The sequence below is a fragment of the Eubalaena glacialis genome, chromosome 10 (assembly GCF_028564815.1).
Source record: "Eubalaena glacialis isolate mEubGla1 chromosome 10, mEubGla1.1.hap2.+ XY, whole genome shotgun sequence".
Taxonomy (NCBI): domain Eukaryota; kingdom Metazoa; phylum Chordata; class Mammalia; order Artiodactyla; family Balaenidae; genus Eubalaena; species Eubalaena glacialis.
Genome location: NC_083725.1, coordinates 19,345,776 through 19,370,646, shown reverse-complemented (window position 1 = coordinate 19,370,646; position 24,871 = coordinate 19,345,776). Strand labels below are relative to the sequence as shown.

Below are 24,871 nucleotides of genomic sequence, written 5' to 3'. Positions count from 1 at the left end.
TTAAATTCCAAATGAGAGCACTAAAAAGAAAGGAAGGGGACTTCCCTGGTGGTTCAGCAGTTAAGACTCTGCGCTCCCAATGCAGGGTGCCCAGGTTCGATCCCTGCTCGGGGAACTAGATCCCGTATGCTGAAACTAAAGATCCCGCACACGGCAACGGAGATTCTGCATGCCGCAACTAAGACCCAGCACAGCCAAATAAATAAATACATATTAAAAAAAAAAAAAAAGGGCTTCCCTGGTGGCGCAGTGGTTGAGAATCTGCCTGCTAATGCAGGGGACACGGGTTCGAGCCCTGGTCTGGGAAGATCCCACATGCCGCGGAGCAACTAGGCCCGTGAGCCACAACTACTGAGCCTGCGCGTTTGGAGCCTGTGCTCCGCAACAGGAGAGGCCACGATAGTGAGAGGCCCGCGCACCGCGATGAAGAGTGGCCCCCGCTTGCCGCAACTAGAGAAAGCCCTAGCACAGAAACGAAGACCCAACATAGTAATCAACCAATCAATCAATCAATAAATCTTAAAAAAAAAAAAAAAAGACGACGAAAGGAGGTATCTAGGCTGGGTCTTGATGACTAAATAGGATTTTGACAGGCTAATACTGAGGGGGGGATTCCTGACAGGAGAAACAGCAAACAGGTACTTCCCTGGTGGTCCAGTGATAAAGAATCCGCCTTCTAATGCAGGGGACACGGATTTGATACCTGGTCAGGGAACTAAGATCCCACATGCCACAGGGCGACTAAGCCCGCACACCACAACTACTGAGCTCGCACAAGAGAGCTTGAGTGCCACAACTACAGAGCCTACGTGCCCTGGAGCCCATGCACCACAACTAGAGAGAGAAAACCGACACACCGCAACTAGGGAAAAGCCCGCGTGCCCATAAATAAATATTAAAAAAAAAAAAAAGAAACAGCAAACATAAAAAGTCTTGAAGACTCTGGTATGCAGTAAATCAAGAAGTAACCAGCCAGGTAGAGGGAGGGGTAGGGGTGTGTATGTGTGTGTGCGTGCATGTGTGTGTGTGAGAGAGAGAGAGAGAGAGAGGAGGGGGGGAGAGGGAGGAGAGAGGTATTAGGGAGAAGACCCAGCTAGAAAGATCTCAAAGAACTTGAACTATCAAAGGTATATGAGCCGGACTTCCCTGGTGGCACAGTGGATAAGACTCCACTCCCAATGCAGGGGGCCCAGGTTCGATCCCTGGTCAGGGAACTAGATCCCACATGCATGCCGCAACTAAGGAGCCCACGTGCTGCAACTAAAGAGCCGGCAAGCTGCAACAAAGGAGCCCTGGAGCCGCAACTAAGGAGTGAGCCTGCCTGCCGCAACTTAGACCCGGTGCAACCAAATAAATAAATAAATATTTTTTTTAAAAATGAGCTGGAAAGTGATATGGTCAGCACTGTGTTTTGGTCTAGTCCTCAGATCAGAGTTAAGAGATAAAAATAGCGAAATCATGGGAGTTAAGACTGACCCAGAAAAAAAAAAGTACAAAGACAGAAAAAGGATGACGATTAAATCCTAAGAAATAATTATACTGGGGAGGAGAGGTGAAAAACACATGAGATTTGAGAGACAGGAAACCAAGGAGAGAATGGCATAAAACCAAAAGGGAAGCATTAAGTAGCAAGCAAGCAACAATATCAGAATAGAGGATGAATGTATCAGGGGAGAATCTCCTTTGGCAATCAGGAGGTTGCTAGTGATCCTGAGACTGACAGTTTTAATATAATTGGGTGGGGGTACGGGGAGAGCCAAGTCATAATAAATTAAGGAAAAAGGTGAAGAACTATAAAAGAAGCAATTGGGGGCTGCTTTTCTAAGAACTATGACAGTGAACGGAAAGAGAGAAAAGGGCAGAGGTCTGAAGCCAAAGCAGAGTACAGGTTAAGTTTATATGAGGGGGATATGTGAACTTTCTTATCCTCATAGAAGTGAGAATAAAGGAGACTGAAACAAAATAACAGGGGACATGCTGCTAAGTCCTGGGGGGAAAAAGAAGGCTCAACAAGAACAAGTGGAAGGAGGCAATGTAGCAGGTGCCTTGGAAAAGAGGAGAATATAGGGGAAACTAGAAAAGGTTGTGGTGTTATTGACCAAGAAAGTTAAGGGCATTCAAACAGCTGGATAAAGTAATGTGCTAAGAATTAAACAGGGTTAGGCTTAACAAAATAAGATTTCAACAACAGCTATTTGGAATAGGATAATCACTTGGAAATGAAGAAAATGTGCACTGAAGGCCTAGATGGTAACGGCAAAAGTAAAGGAACAAGGAGAATTATACGTTAAAACAGCAAAGTTAAAGTAGTAATACTGAAATGTTTTTGGAGATATAAACCCCCAAGCAACTGATAATTGTGTATGTCAAATTGTACAACACAGGGCTTCCCTGGTGGCGCAGTGGTTGAGAATCCGCCTGCCAATGCAGGGGACGTGGGTTCGAGCCCTGGTCCGGGAAGATCCCACGTGCCGCGGAGCAGCTGAGCCCATGCGCCACAGCTACTGAGCCTGTGCTCTAGAGCCCATGAGTCACGGCTGCTGAGCCCGCGTGCCGCAACTACTGAAGCCCACGCGCCTAGAGCCTGTGCTCTGCAACGAGAGAGGCCACTGCAGTGAGAGGCCTGCGCACCGCAGCGAGGAGTGGCCCCCGCTCGCCGCAACTGGAGAGAGCCCACGCGCAGCAACGAAGACCCAACACAGCCAAAGGTGGATAAATAAAATAAATAAATTTATAAAAAAATAAAAAAAATAAAAAATAAATTGTACAACACAAATATTTGTATATCCAAAAGATTTCCAAAACCCAGCAATAGCCCACTTACTTTAATAAACATAATTATTATTACAATCAAATTCCAATATGAAATAAGTAGGTGGTTTTTATCGCATTGTGTTCTGACTTTCAAGTTTCATAGCAAAGTTCTGAACCTTGTTATCTTTCATAAACATATTAGCTATCCCTTCAAACTCTTCATCCACAAATTCAATAAACTTAACTCCAACCAGGTTACTGGTACACAGGAAAAGGACGTATTTTTTCAGCAGGACACTAAAGGCCTCCCTTCAGGGAGGGAAAGATCTACCCCTCCATCATTCTTCAGGTACAGCTGTTTACCTGATAATCAAATTCTAACTGTATTCTCATCTAGCCCACATTCCTCCACTTTGACCATAAGACATGATAATTCTGTCAAATATGCTCTGATGAAATCTAACCGCGCAATGTCTAAGGCATTTGTCTAATGAACTAACCTATTAATCCTGTCAAAAAAGGAAATGAGGCTAATTTGGCCACTCCCCAGCCAGCTCTATCTCTATTCAAGGTACTACCAGACTTGAATTTATTTACTTATTTATCTAAATTGAAGTACAGTTGATTTACAATGTTGCATTCATTTCTACTGTACAGCAAACTGATTCAGTTTTATATATATATATATACACACACATTCTTTTTCATATTCTTTTCCATTATGGTTTATCACAGGATATTGAATACAGTTTCCTGTGCTATATAATAGCACCTTGTTGTTTATCCATTCTCTATATACTAGTTTGCATCTGCTAACCCCAAACTCCCACTCCATTCCTCTCCCACGCCCTCCTCCAGACTTGAATTTAAATGATCCTATGAATTGTTAGGATCTCACTGCATTTCTCCAAGAAGACAAACTTCCCCACTTTTTAATTAACTACTTCTAAATGTATAAACACAAGGCAATTCCCCCCCAGCCTCCCACCCCTGCAATGAGCAGAGAAAAAAGAAAAAAAATGGTTTTCTGGCCACCTTGAATACGTAAACTTTTGGTGATACAGATAAAAGAATCAAATGTCTACTTATAATATCCATTTTATTATGTTAGTTGTACATATTTAAAACACATACTATATAAAACATTTAGAAATTCTTTTTCCCCCTTTTCAACATTTCATTAAATAATTTTGTTGAAAATTTTCCAGTGTATCTTTGGCATCTCTTCATGTTCACTAAAGAGACTGAGTCTTTTACCAGTTTGTCAAAGCATTACCACTTTCCTTTCATTTATAAAAGTTATTTGAGTTACAGGACTGTTTGAATTACGATCTTTTTAACCTAAGTCCTAAGTGCCGATTTCTAGACATTCAGGCAGTTTTTTCATTCTATAGGTAGGTGTGTGCTATAGATGTCGATTCGTAATCTCTACAAGGTAACCACTTACTAGTATTGACTGAAGTGGCTTCAGACTTATATCTCCTCCAAACAATCCTTTGTAAGGCTTTGTATGGAGTAGAATAAAGTGACTCGCTCTTTTCTGAGAGAGAAATCTGGGAGGAAAAAAGACCTTGCTTTATATCCAGGTAATCAACAAGTCAAAAATTCACAAAGAATAAGGAATTCAATTACTTCTTAAACACATTTCAATTAATAACATACACTACTGCTTATGTAAATACACGGATGCATTAACAGGAGTCTTTCTGAATTAACACATTAGAGCTTTGCTATACTGTTATAAAAGAAGAGTAGAGAATGGGTTACTCAATTCCCATGAATTGGTTTTCTTAGAGAAGCAGAAGAAATAGTTAACTCTAGCAATTTATGTGTATTGGGTACTAATTAAGTTCCAGTCACTGTTTTAAGATTTTACATATATTAACTCAATCTTCATAATGCTCCTATGAAATAGGTGCTATTGATAATTCCACTGTATTGATGAAGAAGGTCAGGCACGGAGAGGTTTAGAAACTTGCCCAAAGTCATACAGCTTCTAAGTGGCAGAAATTCAGTCTCGTTCGAGGTCCCTCCCCCTTTTAAAAGATATATTGCCTCTTAAATTAGTAAAATTAGGTCTACATTTTATGAGACAGTCCCATATATTAAACAGTTAACAGTGTAGCTAACAGTGCAGTAGTCTAAAGAAGACATGAGTGAGGTTACAGTAAATTTTAATATATTTTCTATTCTATTGTTTTCTATTATCGAGCCACACTGTCTGAAGGCCTAATGATGGGTTTGAGGGAGGAGTAGTTCATCCTTTGTATTTATGTTCCCTGAGCTAATCACTACCCCCATTTCAGTCAATACTTTTAAGGCAAAAGGTTCCTATTACAAAGACAGCACAGCAGAAACTAGTGCCATGTCTTCCTCTTTCTCCTCCAAACTTTTTAACTGATGGTAGAGAATCTGCCTCTCTGGGCCTACATCTCCCCTGCTATCCCAAATACATAAAACTAAGTTTAACCGTTTTCTTTGATAAGGCAACTATCCTAAGCCATAAAACGATGGTAGTGCTTCCACAGTAATCATCTGGTTGTGTGATCTAATGGGGTTGAGGAACAGTTTCCTAAGGAAAAAAGGGTAAAATATGAACTTAAGAAAGGAAGAATAGGAAGGAAGGCGTAGCATGCAGATACGGGAGGGAGTGCGGCGACAGGCACTGCTGTCTGACTTGTAATTTCATGCAGGCAGAATGAGAACAGAAATTGAGGAGGTCGGGGTCCAGTCATTAAAACCCGTTAGGGAACATTTTCTTGGATTTTCCTTTTACGCGCCTTAGGCTCTCGTTTCAGAATAAACTGAGACCCCAAGAATACTAACTGCCCTATCCTTCAGGACCCGGCACCACCCTTCTTCTGCGGCCCCAGGCCAGAGCTGGTCCCTTGAAAGCACTGCTCCCCTCCAGCCCTCGGCAGGGCCTTTCACACACCGGTCAACCGGCAAGAGGGACGACCCACGGCCTCTCCACCCCAAGGCCGGAGACCCGCGTTCCGGTCCTCGGCGGCAGCCTCCCTGGCTTCCCTTCCGGTAGGCAACCCCTGAACACTCCCACATTTTGCCGCTGAACCTGGGCCGAGCCATTCCCTAAGTGCTGAACCCACCACCCCCGGGGTAAAAGCCAAGCTGGACTGACGGTCTTACCTTTAACAGATTAGACGTCGCCATGTTCCTTCAACTTAGACTCTCGCGAAACAGCGCGAGATTTCGTGGCGCTCCTTGCCAGGCCACAACTGCAGGCCGGAGTTTCCACCCGGGCTGACTGGGCCACCGGCCCGCAATGGAGATGTGAGGGGAGCCGGGGCGGCGTGCCAACAGCGGTGACCTCGTCCCAGGCACCTGGAGCTTCCTCACTTTTTCCCCCTACATGGTCACCGGAGCCTCCCCACACGAAAGAGCTCATGCAAACGCTCAGGAAGATAGCAACGGCGAATGGTGAGAAGGTAACGGGAGCCGACCTGAAATGGAAGAGGAAGCATCGACGACGCGAGCCTCCCCACTCCTTCGGACTAGCCTTTGTGGTTGCACCCGCAGAGGCCACCGGCAACGAACTTAGCCCGGCTTGGGCCCTGCAGCTCTGGTTCGGTGGCCGAGTCACGTGATGCGGCGGGCGGGGCCGCGCTAGGGAGCGAGCGTGGGAGCCTGAAAGCCTCGTGGGCCGGGAGGATGCGGAGAGTGCGAAAGCACGCCCTCTGCTGGCGGGACTAGACGTATTCACTCATCCTCCGCCTCGGGGGATTCCCGAATGAAATGCTTGTAATAGCTGTCTTCAAGAAGAAAGGGCACATAGAAGGCACCCACTAAATATTTGTTTGCGTGAATGAATGAATGTATGCACGAAAGTGTTTATTAATATTTCTACTCAAGAGTGCCTGGCACTGAAATAACCTATAAGAGGTTGTTCAGGTAATGAATATAAATCTTGGATTACCTGAAAGCGCATTATCCTAGAATATCCTAAGCCATAAACCCCTAAGCTTTATCCCTTCAGACCTCAAACCACTGGGAGAAGAAAGAGAATATACTCTATATATAGAACCTACAATATATCTAGTATTGTATTATACACGTTTCCAAACTGTGTTCATTAACACATAATATGTTAAAAATAAATAAGAGAAGTACAGAAATAAATAAGAGCTATAGGGTAAAATAAAGCAGGGAAAGGTAATGAAGTTTGCAGGGTTTTTTTGGGTTTTTTTTGCTGCATTGGGTCTTCGTTGCTGCGCGCGGGCTTTCTCTAGTTGCGGCGAGCGGGGACTACTTTTCATTGCGGTGCGCAGGCTTCTCATTGCAGTGGCTCCTCTTGTTGCACAGCATGGGCTCTAGGCACGTGAGCTTCAGTAGTTGTGGCTCGAGGGCTCTAGAGCGCAGGCTCAGTAGTTGTGGCACACGGGCTTAGTTGCTCCAAGGCATGTGGGATCTTCCCAGACCAGGGATCGAACCATGTCTGTTGCAATGGCAGGCGGATTCTTAACCACTGCACCACTAGGGAAGTCCCTAGTTTGCAGTTTTAAATAGAGGGATCCAAATAGGTCTCACTGAGAAGATGGCATTTGAGCAAAAAGACTTGAAAGAGATGAGGGAGAAGGCCAGGACATATGCAGGAGAAGAGCATTCCAAATAGGGGGAAACACAGGTGGCAAGTTGCCCAGAGTGTCAGAGGAACAGTAAGAAGGTTGGTATGTTCAGAGCAGAGAGAGTATGAAGAGCATAAGGGCTTATAGGGCCTCGTGGACCACAGTAAAGACAGGCTTTTATTCTGAGTGAGATGGGCAGTCATTGCAGGCTTGTGAAGAGGGGAGTGGTATGATCAAACTCCCATTCCAACATGATCATTCTGACTACTGTGTAGTGAATAGAAGGAGAAGGGTAATTTAGAAAGCTTTTGTACTATCTCATTAAATCAGCACAATCATGCCACCTAGTTACCCCACATTTTACAGTGATTTATTAGAGAGTAATCTAGGCATGATTAAACAATGACGTGGTAGAACAAGGATTCAGAGCCACTAGGCCTGTAATGTCCTGCCAGAATGTCAATATAGGGATGACTCTTAGAGGTCATCTTTGTTCTACAGATGGGAAAATGGAGGCTTCTCTCTGGTCAAGGTCACAGCTGGGTCAGAGAAAAGGCCTAGTCCAGAATAAATTTATATAATTATGGTTCCCTTTTCCAGTGAAACTGGGTTGTCTTCAACCCTACTCCAACTCTATTGCTTAATTTAAAGTGTAAGTTGATTGAATTATAACCAACTTTATGTACCACAAAAAAAAGTTAGGTGACAAACTGTGATATAACAATTGAATTAATTCATAAATTAATGACCCTGCTTAAAGAATCCAATTAAGTATTTAATACTTGTTTGAGTACCTATTATGTACTAGGCACTGGAAATATAGGATTAAATGAGACAGACAAGACCTCTGCCCTCTTGGAGTTTATAGTCTAATAAGGGAGCTAGATATTAAGCATAGTTATACAAACCAAATGTTGCTTAATTGAAGTTGTGGTAAATACTGCAAGGGTAAAATACAACGTGCAATTCAGAGCATATGGTTTGGAGGGGACTACTATCCTATGATAGTACTATTCCTATGATCACGCTCTGAACTTATGACTACTTTTGAAAACAGTTTCAAATATCCCACTGTCTAACAAGACATTCCTTTCTCCCAACTCGCTTGTTCTGGAAACACCATGGCTACAAAAGTCAGATCTCAAATAAGTTCTTCTTTCCATTTACCCCACCACTTCCTTGTTACCTATCATCCCCTCCTGTTTTCACTTTCTTCCTCATCCAGTTTAGACTCTATAAACCATCATTATTAAAATGTTTAAATATTTTAAATGCTTAAATATTTATTTAAAGATAGAGAACAGAAGCACATAATATAAAATTCAGAAGGTGCTAAAAGGAATACAGTTAAAAGTAAGCCTCCTTCCTCTTCCTGGGGTAATTTAATGTTCTGTATTGTGGTAGGTATTTGGGTTATTCAGGTGTATGCGTTTGTCAAAACTCAGCCAGTGTACCCTTAAGATTCTTGCATCTCATTCAAAAGAAAAAAGAGTAAACAAAATTTGAGTTTAGTTAATGATATTCATGCTGAAGAATTTAGGGATAACTTATGTTTACTATTTGCTTTGAAATGTATCCAAAAAAAAGATGGATTTTTTAAAATATTTATTTAATTATTTTATTTATTTGGCTGAGCCGGGTCTTAGTTGCAGCATGCAGGATCTTTAGTTGTGGCATGCAGGCTAGAGCTTTAGTTGTGGCACGCAGGATCTTTAGATGCAGCATGCAGGCTAGTTCCCTGACCAGGGATCCAACCTGAGCCCCCTGCATTGGGAGCGCGGAGTCTTAACGGCTGGACCACCAGGGAGGTCCTAATAAGATGGATTGATGGTTGCATAGAAAGAGGACAAGGCAAGTATAGCAAAAATGTTAATGACAGAATCTGGGGGTGGGTTTACTAGTGTTCTCTATGTAAAATCTTTCAGCTTGTCTATATGTTTGAAATTTTTCATAATGAAGTGTTGTGGGAAATTTATTTTAATAGGCCCCCTTCCTCCACAGTCCCTCAGGTATCCATTCTCCCTTACTCAGAGACAACCACAATTATAATAAATTTCTTGTGAATTACATTTAAAAATTACAAAAAAAAATACTCTTTAACATCTTTTTTTCCCCACTCAGATGTATGATATAAATCTCTGAAAAATATGTTTATGCTTATTTTTTCCACACTTCATTATAGAAATCCAAACAAGACTGGCAGACCCTAAAGCACCTGTTGCTTCCAGGATGTTTGGGATTGTTATTTCCAAAATAGGCTCTTGAAGTCCATTTTTGACACAATAGCTATAAAATCAAAGCTTTTCATTTGTAAGAAGCAAAAAACAAAGCTTTGTGCATATAAAGGTAGTATGTAAAGTTTAATCAATAAACAAAGAACTGGTGAAAAACTAGATGGGGCATCAAGGGTTTTCAAGATTTTGGAGTGGGAGAGGGAGGAAGATGGCTATTGGGGCTTCCTAGACCTTTGGGTACTACATGGAGAAAAAGAAGAGTTCACCTCAAAAGACTGTACCATTGCCTGGCACCAGGAAGACCCAGAAATCCAGCCCTAAACCCAACCCTAAGCCTAGCTGTAACTGGAATTGAACTGTATCCCTATATCAATTTCTATCCTTATTCCTAATCCAGAAGATCCTTCTTTGCTGTGACAGTGGATGCCACACCTTGCCAGTGATGATGGGTGTATTACTTGCCTTTCTTGGGAGAGGGTATCTCAGAGGCAGCTGCCTTCTCCATATTGCATAAAAGCAATCCCCTTAAGTCTCAGCCCATAGGACTATATTTGGATGACTTCCTCTTCCATGGCCCCAAACACTCCTAAGCTCCACTTCCATCTCCAGAAAGTGGGACCCTGGACAAGATGGGTGACTGGGGGATGGGGAGATAAGGAAGTGAAATCCCCACTAGCAACTTATGAAACTGAAGAGAACCATCCTAAGGTTTCCACCCATAGGACAAGGTCAGGAGTGAAATTCCCTCAGTCTAATTTATACATGTTATGTAATCACTTTCTTGAAAATACAACAACCTAGCCCCTTTTCTCCTCTGTTGTACGTAAGTAATAAAATCACAACCTTCAATAAACCCTCTCTGTCTTCTTCATGCCTACACCCAAGTAGCTGAACATTGCTGGACAAAAGCCCAAAACCAGGTTGAGTGGTTTCTCTTTAAACTCAAACTCAGACCTTGAATGGGAACCTAACACTACCCAACAATCCAGTCCTATTTTTCTCTGGTGGGCTTGCTCTTCCACTCCATGCCCTTGGACACCTATTTCATTTCATAACCTCTTACTCCCCTTCCTCCTCCATAGTGGATTACCTCCATCCATACTTCATTGCAAAAATAAATGGCATCTTTCTTTTCTTCTCCCATGAAATCTTCAAACTTCTGTCCTTCCATCTTTTAATCCCTTTCTCTTACTGTATTATTGACCAGGCCCCTCCTCCAGCCCAGTACTTCTACTTGTATTCTGGATCCCATCTCAAGAACTAGCCATCACCCACCTCTTTTGTATCATCAGTTTCTTTACCCTCTCTGCTATTTTATTCCCATCAGCATAAAAACATGTTCAGAAGCATCTTTCATCTTAAAAGAAAAGAATCCTTCCTTTAATTCCCTCATCAGTTTTAATGGTCACTGCCCTGATTTTAATTCTCCGCATCTTTCAGTGCACTTCTCCACTTTCCCTTTCCTGAGAGGCTCTCCTCTCTTGGCCTCCATGACACCAAACTCTCCTGTTTCCCACATCATGGTTATATCTCTCTCATATTGTGCCCTTCTCCTCTACTTAATGTTTATGATTATAGTTCCTTGGAGCTCTATCTTAGACCCTCTTTTCTCTATATACAATTTCTCCTTTAGTGATCATACCAAGTCCCATAGTGTTAAATATCACCTACAATGCTGAGAACTTTCAAATATATATTTCCAGCCTTGAACCTCTCTCCCAGATTCCTGACTCATATATCCAGCCACCTGCTTGCCATCTCTACTTGGGATCTCACAAATATCTCAAGTATAACATACTGACAGTGTTGAACTTTACATGAGCCCTGTGCTCCTAGAAAACAGTGACAGGTAATCCCCCCTACCAAACTTTGTTTTCCAGAAACAGCTTACTACAAAGAAAGACCCTTCTCCATATGACTTAGATTGTCCATTCTTTCTCATGACTCCCTGAAGACTCACTCACAAGTGACTCTCTCATTTACTTGTGATAAGGCCAGACACAGACCCTCCAAATTTACATTCTTGGTCTCATAAATGATTAGCTGAACTAATCTCTAGACATAGAGATTCCCTGATTATAAAAACAACCCCAATAGTAAAATTGTTACTGAACCAAACTTGGGTCTGCTCACCTGCAGCAGTAAAACCAATCTACTAGCACTGGGTTGTGATGAAAGAAATTGCAGCATTTATTTCAGGGCACCAAGCAAGGAGTTAGGGACAGCTAGTGCTCAAAAAGCCCGAACTGCTGGATGAGTTTCAGCAAAGCATTTTAAAGGCAAGGTGAGGGAGGGGTGTCCCAGGGTATGTGATCAGCTCAGGCACAATTCTCCGATTGGTTGATGGTAACAGGGTGGTGTCACAAGGGTTAATATTATCGATAGGTAGCCGCCAGTAGGCCTGGGGGCTACATGCTCATGTCATCAAGTAGTTAACTCTTTCCATTTGGTGAGGGTTTTAGCATCTGTAAAAGAACTCAGGAAATGTACATCAGATACTATTATCTAGACACTTCAGAGAAGAGCTAAAGCAGAGGATATGGGGGAGGGGTCTCTTCTGGGAAGGCCTCATAGGGTTCTGTTCAGTTACAAAATCACCCTGTAACAGGGAAGAGCCAATTCTGACTCCATGTTGGATCTGTGTTTTGACTTTAACCTTTGCTTTCTGTTGCTTTTGTTATTATAATCATACATAATGGCCTGCCTCAGGGAACCCTGCCCCTCTGCTTAAATGTTAAAGTGCCTTTGTTTAGCTCACATGGAGACAATCTGACCCTGTCCACCTGTGAATGGCTGCAGAAAAGAAGAAATTAACATCTCCCCTCCCCAATGTAGGCCATGCAAAGGAGATGTTTTGCAAGATAAATGGCCTTTTCACTTTACTTCCTCATGTCCTCCCCATCTCTGCTCTATAAAAGAAACTGGCATCCGGACCCTGATAAGATGGTTTCTTGGGGACCCTAGTCTGCCATCTTCTCGGTCTGCCGGCTTTCCGAATAAAGTCGTGTTTCTTTTTTTTTTTTTTTTTTAAACATCTTTATTGAAGTATAATTGCTTTACAATGGTGTGTTAGCTTCTGCTTTATAACAAAGTGAATCAGTTATACATATACATATGTTCCCATATCTCTTCCCTCTTGCATCTCCCTCCCTCCCACCCTCCCTATCCCACCCCTCTAGGTGGTCACAAAGCACCGAGCTGATCTCCCTGTGCTATGCGGCTGCTTCCCACTAGCTATCTATTTTACATTTGGTAGTGTATATATGTCCATGACACTCTCTCACCCTGTCACATCTCACCCCTCCCCCTCCCCATATCCTCAAGTCCATTCTCTAGTAGGTCTGTGTCTTTATTCCCATCTTGCCACTAGGTTCTTCATGACCTTTTTTTTTTTTCCTTAGATTCCATATATATGTGTTAGCATACTGTATTTCTTTTTCTCTTTCTGACTTACTTCACTCTGTATGACAGACTCTAACTCCATCCACCTCATTACAAACACCTCCATTTCATTTCTTTTTATGGCTGAGTAATATTCCATTGTATATATGAGCCACATCTTCTTTATCCATTCATCCGATGATGGACACCTAGGCTGCTTCCATGTCCTGGTCATTGTAAACAGAGCCGCAATGAATATTTTGGTACATGACTCTTTCTGAATTATGGTCTTCTCAGGGTATATGCCCAGTAGTGGGATTGCCGGGTCGCATGGTAGTTCTATTTTTAGTTTTTTAAGGAACCTCCATACTGTTCTCCATAGTGGCTGTATCAATTTACATTCCCACCAACAGTGCAAGAGTGTTCCCTTTTCTCCACACCCTCTCCAGCACTCATCGTTTCCAGACTTTTTGATGATGGCCACTCTGACCGGTGTGAGATGATACCTCATTGCAGTTTTAATTTGCATTTCTCTAATGATTAATGATGTTGAGCATTCTTTCATGTGTCTGTTGGCAATCTGTATATCTTCTTTGGAGAAATGTCTATTTAGGTCTTCTGCCCATTTTTGGATTGGGTTGTTTGTTTTTTTGTTATTGAGCTGCATGAGCTGCTTGTAAATCTTGGAGATTAATCCTTTGTCAGTTGCTTCATTTGCAAATATTTTCTCCCATTCTGAGGGTTGTCTTTTGGTCTTGTTTATGGTTTCCTTTGCTGTGCAAAAGCTTTTAAGTTTCATTAGGTCCCATTTGTTTATTTGTGTTTTTATTTCCATTTCTCTAGGACCTGGGTCAAAAAAAAGTCGTGTTTCTTGCCTCAACACCTCGTCTCCTGATTTACTGACCTGTCGTGCAGCAAGCAGAGCAAGCTTGGACTCGATAACAACCCCGCCTATAACTTGGCTATTCTTCCAGGCAAAATCACCCTACGGACTTACCTCTAATCTTTGGATTTGGGGTGCTCTCCCCATTGCAATAGCCCGAGTAAAATCAACTTCCTTACTTGGTGTTTTTGTATCAGGGAAGAGCCAGTCCCGACGCCATGTTGGATCTGTTTCTCTTTCTTTAAACTTTGCATTCCGCTGCTTTTGTTCACTGAAAGGATACTGTCTATACATAATGGCCTGCCTCAGGGAACGCTGCCCCTCTGCTTGAATGTTAAACCAAAGTGCCTTTGTTCAGGGAAGTATCCTGACTCTGTCCACCTGTGGATGGCTGCAAGAAAGAAGAAATTAACACATCCCCTCCCCGAGGCTGGCCATTCCAAGAGATATTTGCAAGAGTTATGGCCTTTTTACTTCAGTTCCCCACCTCCTCCCCCTCTCTGTTCTATAAAAGAAACTGGCATCCAAACCCCGATAAGATGGTTTTTTAGAGACATTATTCTGCCATCTTCTCGGTCTTCCAACTTTCTGAATAAAGTCGTATTCTTTGCCTCAACACCTCGTCTCCTGATTTATTGGCCTGTCGTGCGGCAAGCAGAGCAAGCTTGGACTCAGTAACATTTTTACCTTTGACAATATGCAAAACTTCCGATCTTCTCTCTTATTTTTTTTTTTAAACGTTTCTTTAATTAATTAATTTATTTACATTTATTTTTGGCTGTGTTGGGTCTTCGCCTCTGTGCGAGGGCCCCTCTTCATCGCGGTGCGCGGGCCTCTCACTATCGCGGCCTCTCCCGTTGCGGAGCACAGGCTCCAGACACGCAGGCTCAGCAGTTGTGGCTCACAGGCCTAGCCGCTCCGCGGCATGTGGGATCCTCCCAGACCAGGGCTCGAACCCGTGTCCCCTGCACTGGCAGGCAGACTCTCAACCACTGTGCCACCAGGGAACCCACTTCTCTCTTCTTTAACAGCCATTTCCACGCCTTTTCCTCATCCAAACGTGTTTCTCTCTCACCTCCCCAAGGCGTCCTCATCTCAGTTTAAACAACCACCCTCCACCCAGTTGTTCAGGCCAAAAACCTTGGCATCATCATTCCTCCTTTTCCCTATCCCCTACAACCAATGCATCAGCAAATCCTCTTGATTCTGTTTCCAAAACATAATTTGAATCTGTCCATTTTCACTCTATAACCACTGCCAGCACCTTATTACAAGCCAGGATAACTTCAACAGATCCCTAAATACGCTTCTCTAATTCAGTCTCTATGTAGTAGATGTGGACCGGAGCAGATGGAAGAATTAGTGACCATCTGATATGTTGTTAGGCTACCAAATGATAATTTGGGGAACTAAAAGATTATTCTTTCCAATAATTACTTTATTATTTTAAAATAAAATTCTATATATTCCCTGTGAGAAAAATGTTTATCTCCATCATCCTGTCTCCTTTGTAAAGCATATAAATCAGTTAGCACTTTGCTAATTTGCTTTTTTTTTTTTTTAAATCATTATTGAATCTCATTTTTATTCAGCAGAGAGAAGTTCACAAATATCTTTTTGGGGTGTCTAAAGTACTGGCCAATCCTTTTGATCAGTGAGGAGTTAGTTTTAAGTTTCAGAGAAAGGATAATTCACAACCTTGTTGAAATTTTTTTTCCTTCCAGTTTTATTGAGATATTATTGACATAGAGCACTGTGTAAGTTTAAGGTGTGCAGCGTAATGATTCGACTTACATACACCATGAAATGGTAATCGCAATAAGTTTAGTGAACATCCATCATCTCACATAGATACAAAATTAAAGAAAGAGAAAAAAATGTTTTTCTTGTGATGAGAACTCTTAGGATTTACTCTCAACAGCTTTCATATACAACATACAGCAGGGTTAATTATATTTATCATGTTGTACTTTACATCCCTAGAACTTATTCATCTATTAACTGGAAGTTTGTGCCTTTTGACCACCTTCATCCAATTCCCACTACCCCAACACCTTGCCTCTGGTAAACACAAGTCTGATATATTTTTCTTATTTATTTATTTATTTATTTATTTTTGACTGAGTTGGGTCTTCATTGCTGCACGCAGGCTTTCTCTAGTTGCAGCGAACGGGGACTACTCTTCGGTGTGGTGCGTGGGCTTCTCACTGCAGTGGCTTCTCTTGTTGTGGAGCATGGGCTCTAGGCGTGCGGGCTTCAGTAGTTGTGGCATGTGGGCTCAGTAGTTGTGGTTCAAGGGCTCTAGAGCGCAGGCTCAGTAGTTGTGGCGCACGGGCTTAGTTGCTCCACCGCATGTGGGATCTTCCCGGACCAGGGCTCAAACCTGTGTCCCCTGCATTGGTAGGTGGATTCTTAACTACTGCACCACCAGGGAAGTCCCCTTTCGTAATTTTTATGTTTCTATTTGTAGCCTTTTCTTTTTTGCTTAGAGAACTCTAGCATTTCGTGTGAAGCTGGTTTGATGGTGCTGAACACTTTTAGCTTTTGCTTGTCTGTAAAACTTTTGATCTCTCTGTCAAATCTGAATGAAAGCATTGCCAGGTAGAGTATTCTTGGTTGTAGGTTTTTCCCTTTCATCACTTTAAGTATATTGTGCCACTCCCTTCTGGCCTGCAGAGTTTCTGCTGAAAAGTGAGCTGATAGCCTTACGGGAGTTCCCTTGAAGGTAACTTGTTGCTTTTCCCTTGCTGCTTTTAATATTCTCTTTACCTTTAATTGTTGCCACTTTAATTACAATGTGTCTTGGTATGGTCCTCTTTTGGTTGATCCTGTTTGAAACTCTTTATGCTACCTGGACCTGGATATCTGTTTCCTTCCCCAGGTTAGGGAAGTTTTTAGCTCTGAAATCTTCAAATATGCTCTCTGTCCCTGTTCTCTCTTCCTCTTCTCCTTCTAGGACCCCTATAATGTGAATGTAAGTACACTTGATGTTCTCTCAGAGGTCTTTTAAACTGTCCTCATTTCTTTTTTATTCTTTTGTCTGTTCAGCATCAGTGATTTCCACTACCTCTGTCTTCCAGCTCACTGATCCGTTCCTCTGTGTTATTTAATCTACTGGCTGCTACAGCCAGCTATATGATTTTTTTTTTGAATTTTTGAATTTTATTTTATTTATTTTTTTATACAGCAGGCTCTTATTAGTTATCTCTTTTATACATATTAGTGTATATATGTCAATCCCAATCTCCCAATTCATCCCACCACCACCACCCCCCTTCCACTTTCCCCCCTTGGTGTCATACGTTTGTTCTCTACATCTGTATCTCTATTTCTGCCCTGCAAACTGGTTCATCTGCACCATTTTTCTAGGTTCCACATATATGCATTAATATACGATATTTGTTTATCTCTTTCTGACTTACTTCACTCTGTATGACAGTCTCTAGATCCATCCACGTCTCTACAAATGACCCAATTTCGTTCCTTTTTATGGCTGAGAAATATTCCACTGTATATATGTACCACAACTTCTTTATCCATTCGTCTGTCAATGGGCATTTAGGTTGCTTCCATGACCTGGCTATTGTAAATAATGCTGCAATGAACATTGGGGTGCATGTGTCTTTTTGAATTATGGTTTTCTCTGGGTATATGCCCAGTAGTGGGATTGCTGGGTCATATGGTAATTCTATTTTTAATTTTTTAAGGAACCTGCATACTGTTCTCCCAGTGGCTGTATCAATTTACATTCCCACCAACAGTGCAAGAGGGTTCCCTTTTCTCCACACCCTCTCCAGCATTTGTTGTTTGTAGATTTTCTGATGATGCCCATTCTAACTGGCGTGAGGTGATACCTCATTGTAGTTTTGATTTACATTTCTCTAATAATTAGTGAGGTTGAGCAACTTTTCATGTGCTTCTTGGCCATCTGTATGTGTTCAGCTATATGATTTTTTTTTAATGTTTTTTTTTTGTTATTTTAAATTTTATTTATTTATTTATTTATTTACGGCTGTGTTGGGTCTTCGTTTCTGTGCAAGGGCTTTTTCTAGTTGCGGCCAGTGGGGGCCACTCTTCATAGCGGTGCACGGGTCTCTCACTATCGCGGCCTCTCTTGTTGCGGAGCACAGGCTCCAGATGCGCAGGCTCAGCAATTGTGGCTCACGGGCCTAGTTGCTCCGCGGCATGTGGGATCTTCCCAGACCAGGGCTTGAACCCGTGTCCCCTGCATTGGCAGGCAGATTCTCAACCACTGCGCCACCAGGGAAGCCCTGATTTTAAAAAATTGAATGAGGACTTACCTGGTGGCACAGTGGTTAAGAATCCACCTGCCAACGCAGGGGACACAGGTACGATCCCTGGTCTGGGAAGATCCCACATGCCGGGGAGCAACTAAGCCCGTGCACCACAACTACTGAGCCTGCACTCTACAGCCCGCGAGCCACAACTACTGAGCCCAAGTGCCACAACTACTGAAGCCCATGTGCCTAGAGCCTGCGCTCCACAACAAGAGAAGCTACCGCAATGAGAAGCCCATGCACTGCAACGAAGAGTAGCCCCCGCTCACCGCAAGTAGAGAAAGCCCGTGTGCAGCAACGAAGACCCAACGCGGCCAAAAATAAATAAATAAATAAATAAATTTATAAATAAAAATAAAAATTGAATGAAAAACATTAAAATACTTTCAAAGTTGGGAAAATATTCAAAATATAGTGTAAAGGAATAAAAGCTACTGAAAATTAAAAAACAAACAAAGAAACAAAACTTCTAACTTCTCCTTCTGTTCATCCATTCTTCTCCTGAGTTACAATCATTACCTTGAACTCTCTATAGGGTAGGTTGCTTATCTCCACTTCACAATTCTTCTGGGTTTTTTTCTTGTTCCTTTGTTTGGAAGATATTCTTCTGTCGCCTCAATTTGCCTATTTGTTGTTTTTATTTCTAGTAGGTTGGTTACATTTCCTTACCTTGGAGAAGTGGCCTTTGAGTCGTTGGAGATGTCCTATGGTCCCAGCAATGCACTCTCTCTGGTCACCAGAGCTATATACTATAGGGGTGCCCCATATTTGGGCTCCATGGGTCCTTCTGTTGTGGTGGGCTGACTCCTGTGGGCAGTCTGGTAATTGTGGCTGGCCCTGGTCCAGTTGGTTGCCAGGTCCTGATTTGTACAGAGTCTGCTGGCCACTAGTTGGAGGGCCCGAGTCACAAGGCTGCTGGCTAAGGGGACTTGAGGGGCCCAAGAGCTAGAGCTGGCCCAGTGGTGTGCAGAGCTGGTTTCTGGAGTGGGTGGTAGTCGGGTAGGGGTCCAGGATCTAGTGTCGGCCTGCTGATAGATGGGGCAAGTTCCTGACTGGCTGCAGGGTCCAAGGTGCCCCAAAGCTGGTTCTTCGCAGGTTTGGGTGAGTGGGGCTGCATCCTGGGGCAGCTGGCTGAGGGGGCCAAAGTTTGTCAGAGCTGATACTGGCCTGCTGGTAGGTGGAGCCAGGTTCCCGGGTATCTGGCTGCAGGGCCTTGGGAGTCCTGGACCTGGTGGTGGCCTGCTGGTGGGCAAGGCTGGAGCCCAGGGGATTCTGGGACTGTTGTCTGCCCACTGGTTAGTGAGGTCGAGTCCTGGGGCTAGTGCTGGTCTACTGGTGGGTGGAGCTGGGACCTGAGGTCTCTGGCTGTAGGATCCTGGCGTCCTGGAGTTGGTGTTTTGGTCTGTTGGTGGATGGGACCAGGGTCCAGGGACTCCTGTGGCTGGTGTCTACCTATTGGTGCATGAGGCTGGTCCTGGGGCTAGTACTGGCCCACTGGCAGGTGGAGCTGGGCCTAGGGTCTCTGGCTGCATGGCCTGAGGGACCCCACTGCTAGTGCCGGTGCCCTGGTGTGTGGGGCCAGGTCCTGAGCCTTCTGGTGGACAGGGCTGGTCTGAGGTGGCTGTGGTCTCAGGGGGTCTTAAGGTAGTAGTCCTGTTGGTAGGTGAGGCTGTGTTACTGCCCAGCTAGTTGCTTGGCCTGAGGCATCCCAGTACTGGTGCTGACACGCTGGTGGGTTGGGTCAGGTCTCAGTGCTAATAAGCTCCAGGGAGGATTCCAAAATGGCCCTTGCCAGCACTAGTGTCCTTGTGGTAGAACGAGCTCCCAAAAATTGGCTGTCACCAGTGTCTGTGGCCCCAGGGTGAGCTCCAGTTGCCTCCTGCCCCTTCAGGAGACTCTCCATGATCAGCAAGTGGGTCTGACCTAGGCTCCTTTCAAATAACTGCTTCTGCCCTGGTTCCCAAAGCATGTGAGATTTTGTGTGCACCCTTTAAGAGTAGAGTCTCATTTCCCACAGCCCTCTAGCTCTCCTGAAAGTAAGTCCTGCTGCCCTTCAAACCCAAACGTTCTGAGGACTCATCTTCTTGGTGCAGGACTCCCAGGCTGAGGAGCCCAATGTGGGGTTTAGACCCCTCACTCCTTGGGGAGAACCTCTGCAGTTGTAATTTTCTTCCCATTTGTGGATCGCCTACCCAGGGGTATAGGTTTTGACTATAATGCCTCTCCAGCCTCCTACCCATCTTGTGGTTCCTTCTTTATATCTTTAGTTATAGAAGATGTTTTTTGATAGCCTTCCAGTTTTTCTCATGATTAGTTGCTTGGTAAATAGTTGTAATTTTCTTGTGCCTATGGGTGGAGGTGAGCGCTGGGACTTCTTATTCTGCCATCTTCAAATCTCGGGAACCACAACCTTGTTGAAAATTTTTATGACCTATTTACTAAGAGTAAATGTACTAGCACTTTATTACTATAATATTAAGATTCTATGAAATATATATAGGGGGAAAGTAGAATAATTATTCTCTGCTTTAGGTATGGAAAGTGTTTTCCAGCATGCTGAATATTAAGGAAAAAAGTAGAATTTTCTTTTCTTTTTAAAAAAAAAAAAAGTTTATTTATTTGGTTGCTCTCCGTCTTAGTTGCAGCAGGCGGGCTCCTTAGTTGCGGCATGCAAACTCTTAGTTGCGGCATGCATGTGGGATCTAGTTCCCTGATCAGGGATTGAACCCGGGGCCCCTGCATTGGGAGCACGGAGTCTTAACCACTGCACCACCAGGGAAGTCCCAAAAGTAGAATTTTCTACGAACATTTTCTGTTAAACATAATGCATGTCCAATCAATGTCAGTCTGATTGCAGTCTCATTTAGGAGTTGGGACTCCACTCTTTTTTGAATTTTTGTTCATATATTAACTTCCAGATGATATGAAGCTGGTAAAGATATCTAATATGTCTGAAGAAAAGAATCAGAATCCAAAATATCTCACCTGGCTGTAATAATGAGCTAATGTGACAATACCTAGTAAGGAAAGAAAATAAAATCTAGTGCTCAGGTTCAAAGCCACACAAGTATGAAGAGGTAGGATAGGAGCAAAGGAACATTAATGTCAGTAAAAAGCATTTTAATCTGTGGGTTCAAGATTCTTAAAAATGTTCATAACCATTTATCTTAATAAATCCTCAAATTTTGGTATGAGCACTTTCATCCTAGCATTATCAATAAGAGCAGAAAGTATAAACAACATAAAAATATAACAGCACAGGAATCGTCAAATAATTCTTAGAGATATATGACAATTTTTAAGTTATTAAAACTCATATAAGGCTAATTACACGGGAAAATGCTTAGAATGTAATATGTGAAAATAGAAGATGCAAAATTCCACATATGTACTAAAATTCTAACTTTGAAAAAAACCCTATAATTTTATCTCCTACTCTGAATAGGGGAAAAAACTGGAAGAAAATCTTCAAAATGTTATCAGTGCTTGAATGTGTTCGGTACAAAATGGGATAATTTTTACTTTTTATTCATTTAAAATATTTTAAAACTCACCTGCTCATTGAAGAGAATCTAAACATCATGTTAAATCATACATTAGAAAATGAAAGTTCTTTATATTCTCCTCTCTGCCACCTCCTAGAAATCCACTGTTAACCGTTTGTTTTATTCTCCTCTGTTTTCTGCGTATACATTAAAGGATATATGAAGGAGTTTCTCAAATGTGGTGGATATATCAGTTACATCAAAATAACCTAGAGTGTTTATTAAAAAGGCAGACTTCCAGGCTCCAACCTGTGAAGATTCTGATTTCACAGGTCAGGAATTAGGTCCCAAATCTGCCTATTCCAAGTATCCCAGGTGATTTTTATATGTATTAGTGATTGAGAACCCTTAGGAGCATGTGCTTTAGAACCCAACAAGTCCTGCCATATACGAGCTGTGAGAGACTTTGGGTGCATTACTAACCCTGCTGGGTCTTAGTTTCCTTATCTGTAAAATAAGGATAGAAATAGTAGCATCTGCATCATAGTTATTGTAGGGATTAAATACGATAATACATGTAAAATATAATATAGTATAATGTATTACACATGAAAGCACTCAATAAATGTAATAAGACCTAATACTTATATAATGCTTACTGTATGTCAGGCACTGTTCTATGCACTTTACATAGATGTATACATTTAATACTGGAATTAAATCCCTCCTTGTGGAGACCTTAAGTATCATTTAAACTTTACATCTTAGAAAAGGAGGAGTCAAAAGTGGCCAATAGGAGTGAAACACTAAAAGGAAAAAAACGATGATGCAGAAGATAGAAGGGGGAAAATTTCCAGAATCATTTTCTTGATAAAGAGAGGGGATGGCACCTAGTGCACAAATGGAGAGGGGTTGGCCTTTGCTAGGAGCATGGGCAATCACACATAGAAGTGGAATGGATACAGTGCAGCAGATGGGCTGTTGGAGGTGAAAGTTCTCTTCTGATTGCTCCTCTTCTCTGGCTGAAGTTGGAAGCTAGCTGATAGTTAGGATGTTGTGAGGTTTAAGAAGAAAGGAAAAAAGAAGAAGATATTTTTGATGGAGGGAGAGTGAAGGGACTAAGGAAATGTATTATGATTCTTAGGCAGCCCAAGGACCCACTTGAGACTAGTGATCCTGAATTTTTTTGAGACTACTCAGCATAGCTAAGGAAACTACGATTCAGCAGAGTTAAGTAATGTGCCTAAGGTCTCACAGCTCATGAGTGGCAAGACCTATTTGGTTCTAAAACCACATTCAGCTGCTCAGGCACAAACACTGAATAGGTATAGAATAGAATGTAACCTAGGTTGGGGTTTTGCTGAGGGAGGTGAGCATAGATGTAAAAGAGTGAGTATGATGATCGACCATAGGATTAAAGCTGAATTTGGAGGGTGAAGAACAGCGTAAGATAATAGGATCAAAGTACTGTATGTCTGGGTAAGAGTCTAAGGATTGTTGGAGTCAAATACAAGAGGGGGGACTTCCCTAGTGGCGCAGTGGTTAAGAATTTGCCTGCCAATGCAGGGGACACAGGTTCGAGCCCTGGTCTGGGAAGATCCCACATGCCGCAGAGCAACTAAGCCTGTGTGCCACAACTACTGAGCCTGCGCTCTAGAGCCCTTGAGCCACAACTACTGCGTTCTAGAGCTCTCGAGCCACAACTGTAGCCTGCATGCCTACAGCCCGTGCCCATGCACTGCAATGAAGAGTAGCCCCCGCTCACCGCAACTAGAGAAAGCCATGCGCAGCAACGAAGACCCAACGCAGACAAAAATAAATAAATAAATAGATAGATAAATTTATAAAAAAATAAAAATAAAACATTAAAAAAATACCAAAAAAAAAAAAAAGATACAAGAGGGACCAAGTTGAGAGATAGAAGGAAGCGTCTGGAGGGTGAAATTGGTAATGACAATGGCTAAATTATGATCAAGGGGGAGAATAGTTGAGGTAGGGCAGAGGACAGGATCACTGGAAAATAAGAGGTAAGAGAACTGAGAAGCCAGGCATTCCAGATGCTTTTGATGTCCTAGTCATATCTCCTTGACCTACTTCTGGTTTCAGCAACAGCTACGGTAGAAGACATTTCAGACTCCCCCTGACATCTTCCCACCTGAAAAGGGCACCTCTTCTGCTTTCACCTCAAGGTCTTCTCTGAAAGCTCAGGAGCCTGCTAGGTTCACAGGCAAGAACAAAGTACAGCAAGTATGAGGAAGATATGCTTCAGGGAACAACCCTCAACCAGTAGGGTTAGAAGTCAGTGAATAAGTGTCCCAGCCTCTGGTCCTTTGACAGACAATTTTGTGAGACACTCAGGATGCTTCCTGGAGTTCTCACTGGACTTGAATACCCTCCCCCGTTTTTTTTTCATAGTGGTGACCTTGATGCCACACCTTTACAGAGGCTTTTCCTCTTTCCCTCTATCTTACTCTCCTTGCTCCCTGGTTCCTGCTTCCTGGGTTATCTCCCAAATAAACCACTTGTATCCAAAGCCCTTGTTTCAGGGTCTACTTTCAGGAGAAACCTTACTAAAACATCAGGGTACTCATAATCTTCTGTGAATGTTGAAATCACTAAGAATTATGACAGGAGTCATGTTGGAGAGAATGATAGAGAGTCAGGACCTAAATTAAGGAATGGGGGAGTATGACCTGGGGGCGGGGTTCAGTGCATGACTGTGACAAAGAGGGTTAATGGATGGATAGTCCATTGACACCAGACTCAAAGGTGAGTGCTTTTAGGGAGGAGGGGAGGAGGATGATTTGGAAGTGGCAGTGGGGAGAAAAGAAGACCAGCACACGAACTCAGGCTCAGTGGTACGTCAGCCATAACTTGAGAGAGATGCAGGAGAAGCACTGACTTCAGAGGAGAATCAAGTTTCACTTAGAATAAGAAAGTAAAAGACTATTAAGAGAAGAGTTTGAGGCTACGGAGGATTTTACTGCCTGTCCAGAGGCTTGCAGGTTGGGCAAAGGGGAGATAGAATCAGAAGGGTAAGTGCTGAGGTGTATCTGGATAAGGGGTAATACTAGATGTTGGGGCTCCTTGTGGAGACTGACATAACAAAGCTAAAGGCATAATGAGATTGGTTTTAATGGTGGAAGGGCAGATAATAGGGGTGTGTCAGGCAGTAGGGAAGGGTAGGGACCTTGCCAGAAACACACAGAGCTCTAGGGTCCCCTTCTCTGCTGCAGTTGAAAGGGCGGAAGCT

At 42.8% G+C, this 24,871-nt stretch overlaps 1 protein-coding gene and 1 pseudogene across 1 annotated transcript in view; one reads left to right on the top strand and one right to left on the bottom strand.

Moving 5' to 3' along the window:
* The window catches only part of CUL5 (cullin 5), a 96,337-nt gene extending 89,998 nt beyond the window's left edge, over positions 1-6,339 (bottom strand). Inside the window, exon 1 of the mRNA XM_061202542.1 lies at positions 5,902-6,339. Coding sequence (XP_061058525.1) covers positions 5,902-5,925 — 24 coding nt within the window. The 5' untranslated portion in view covers positions 5,926-6,339. The remainder of the gene's footprint in view (positions 1-5,901) is intronic.
* The window catches only part of LOC133099799 (centrosomal protein of 78 kDa-like), a 50,050-nt pseudogene continuing 31,337 nt past the window's right edge, over positions 6,159-24,871 (top strand).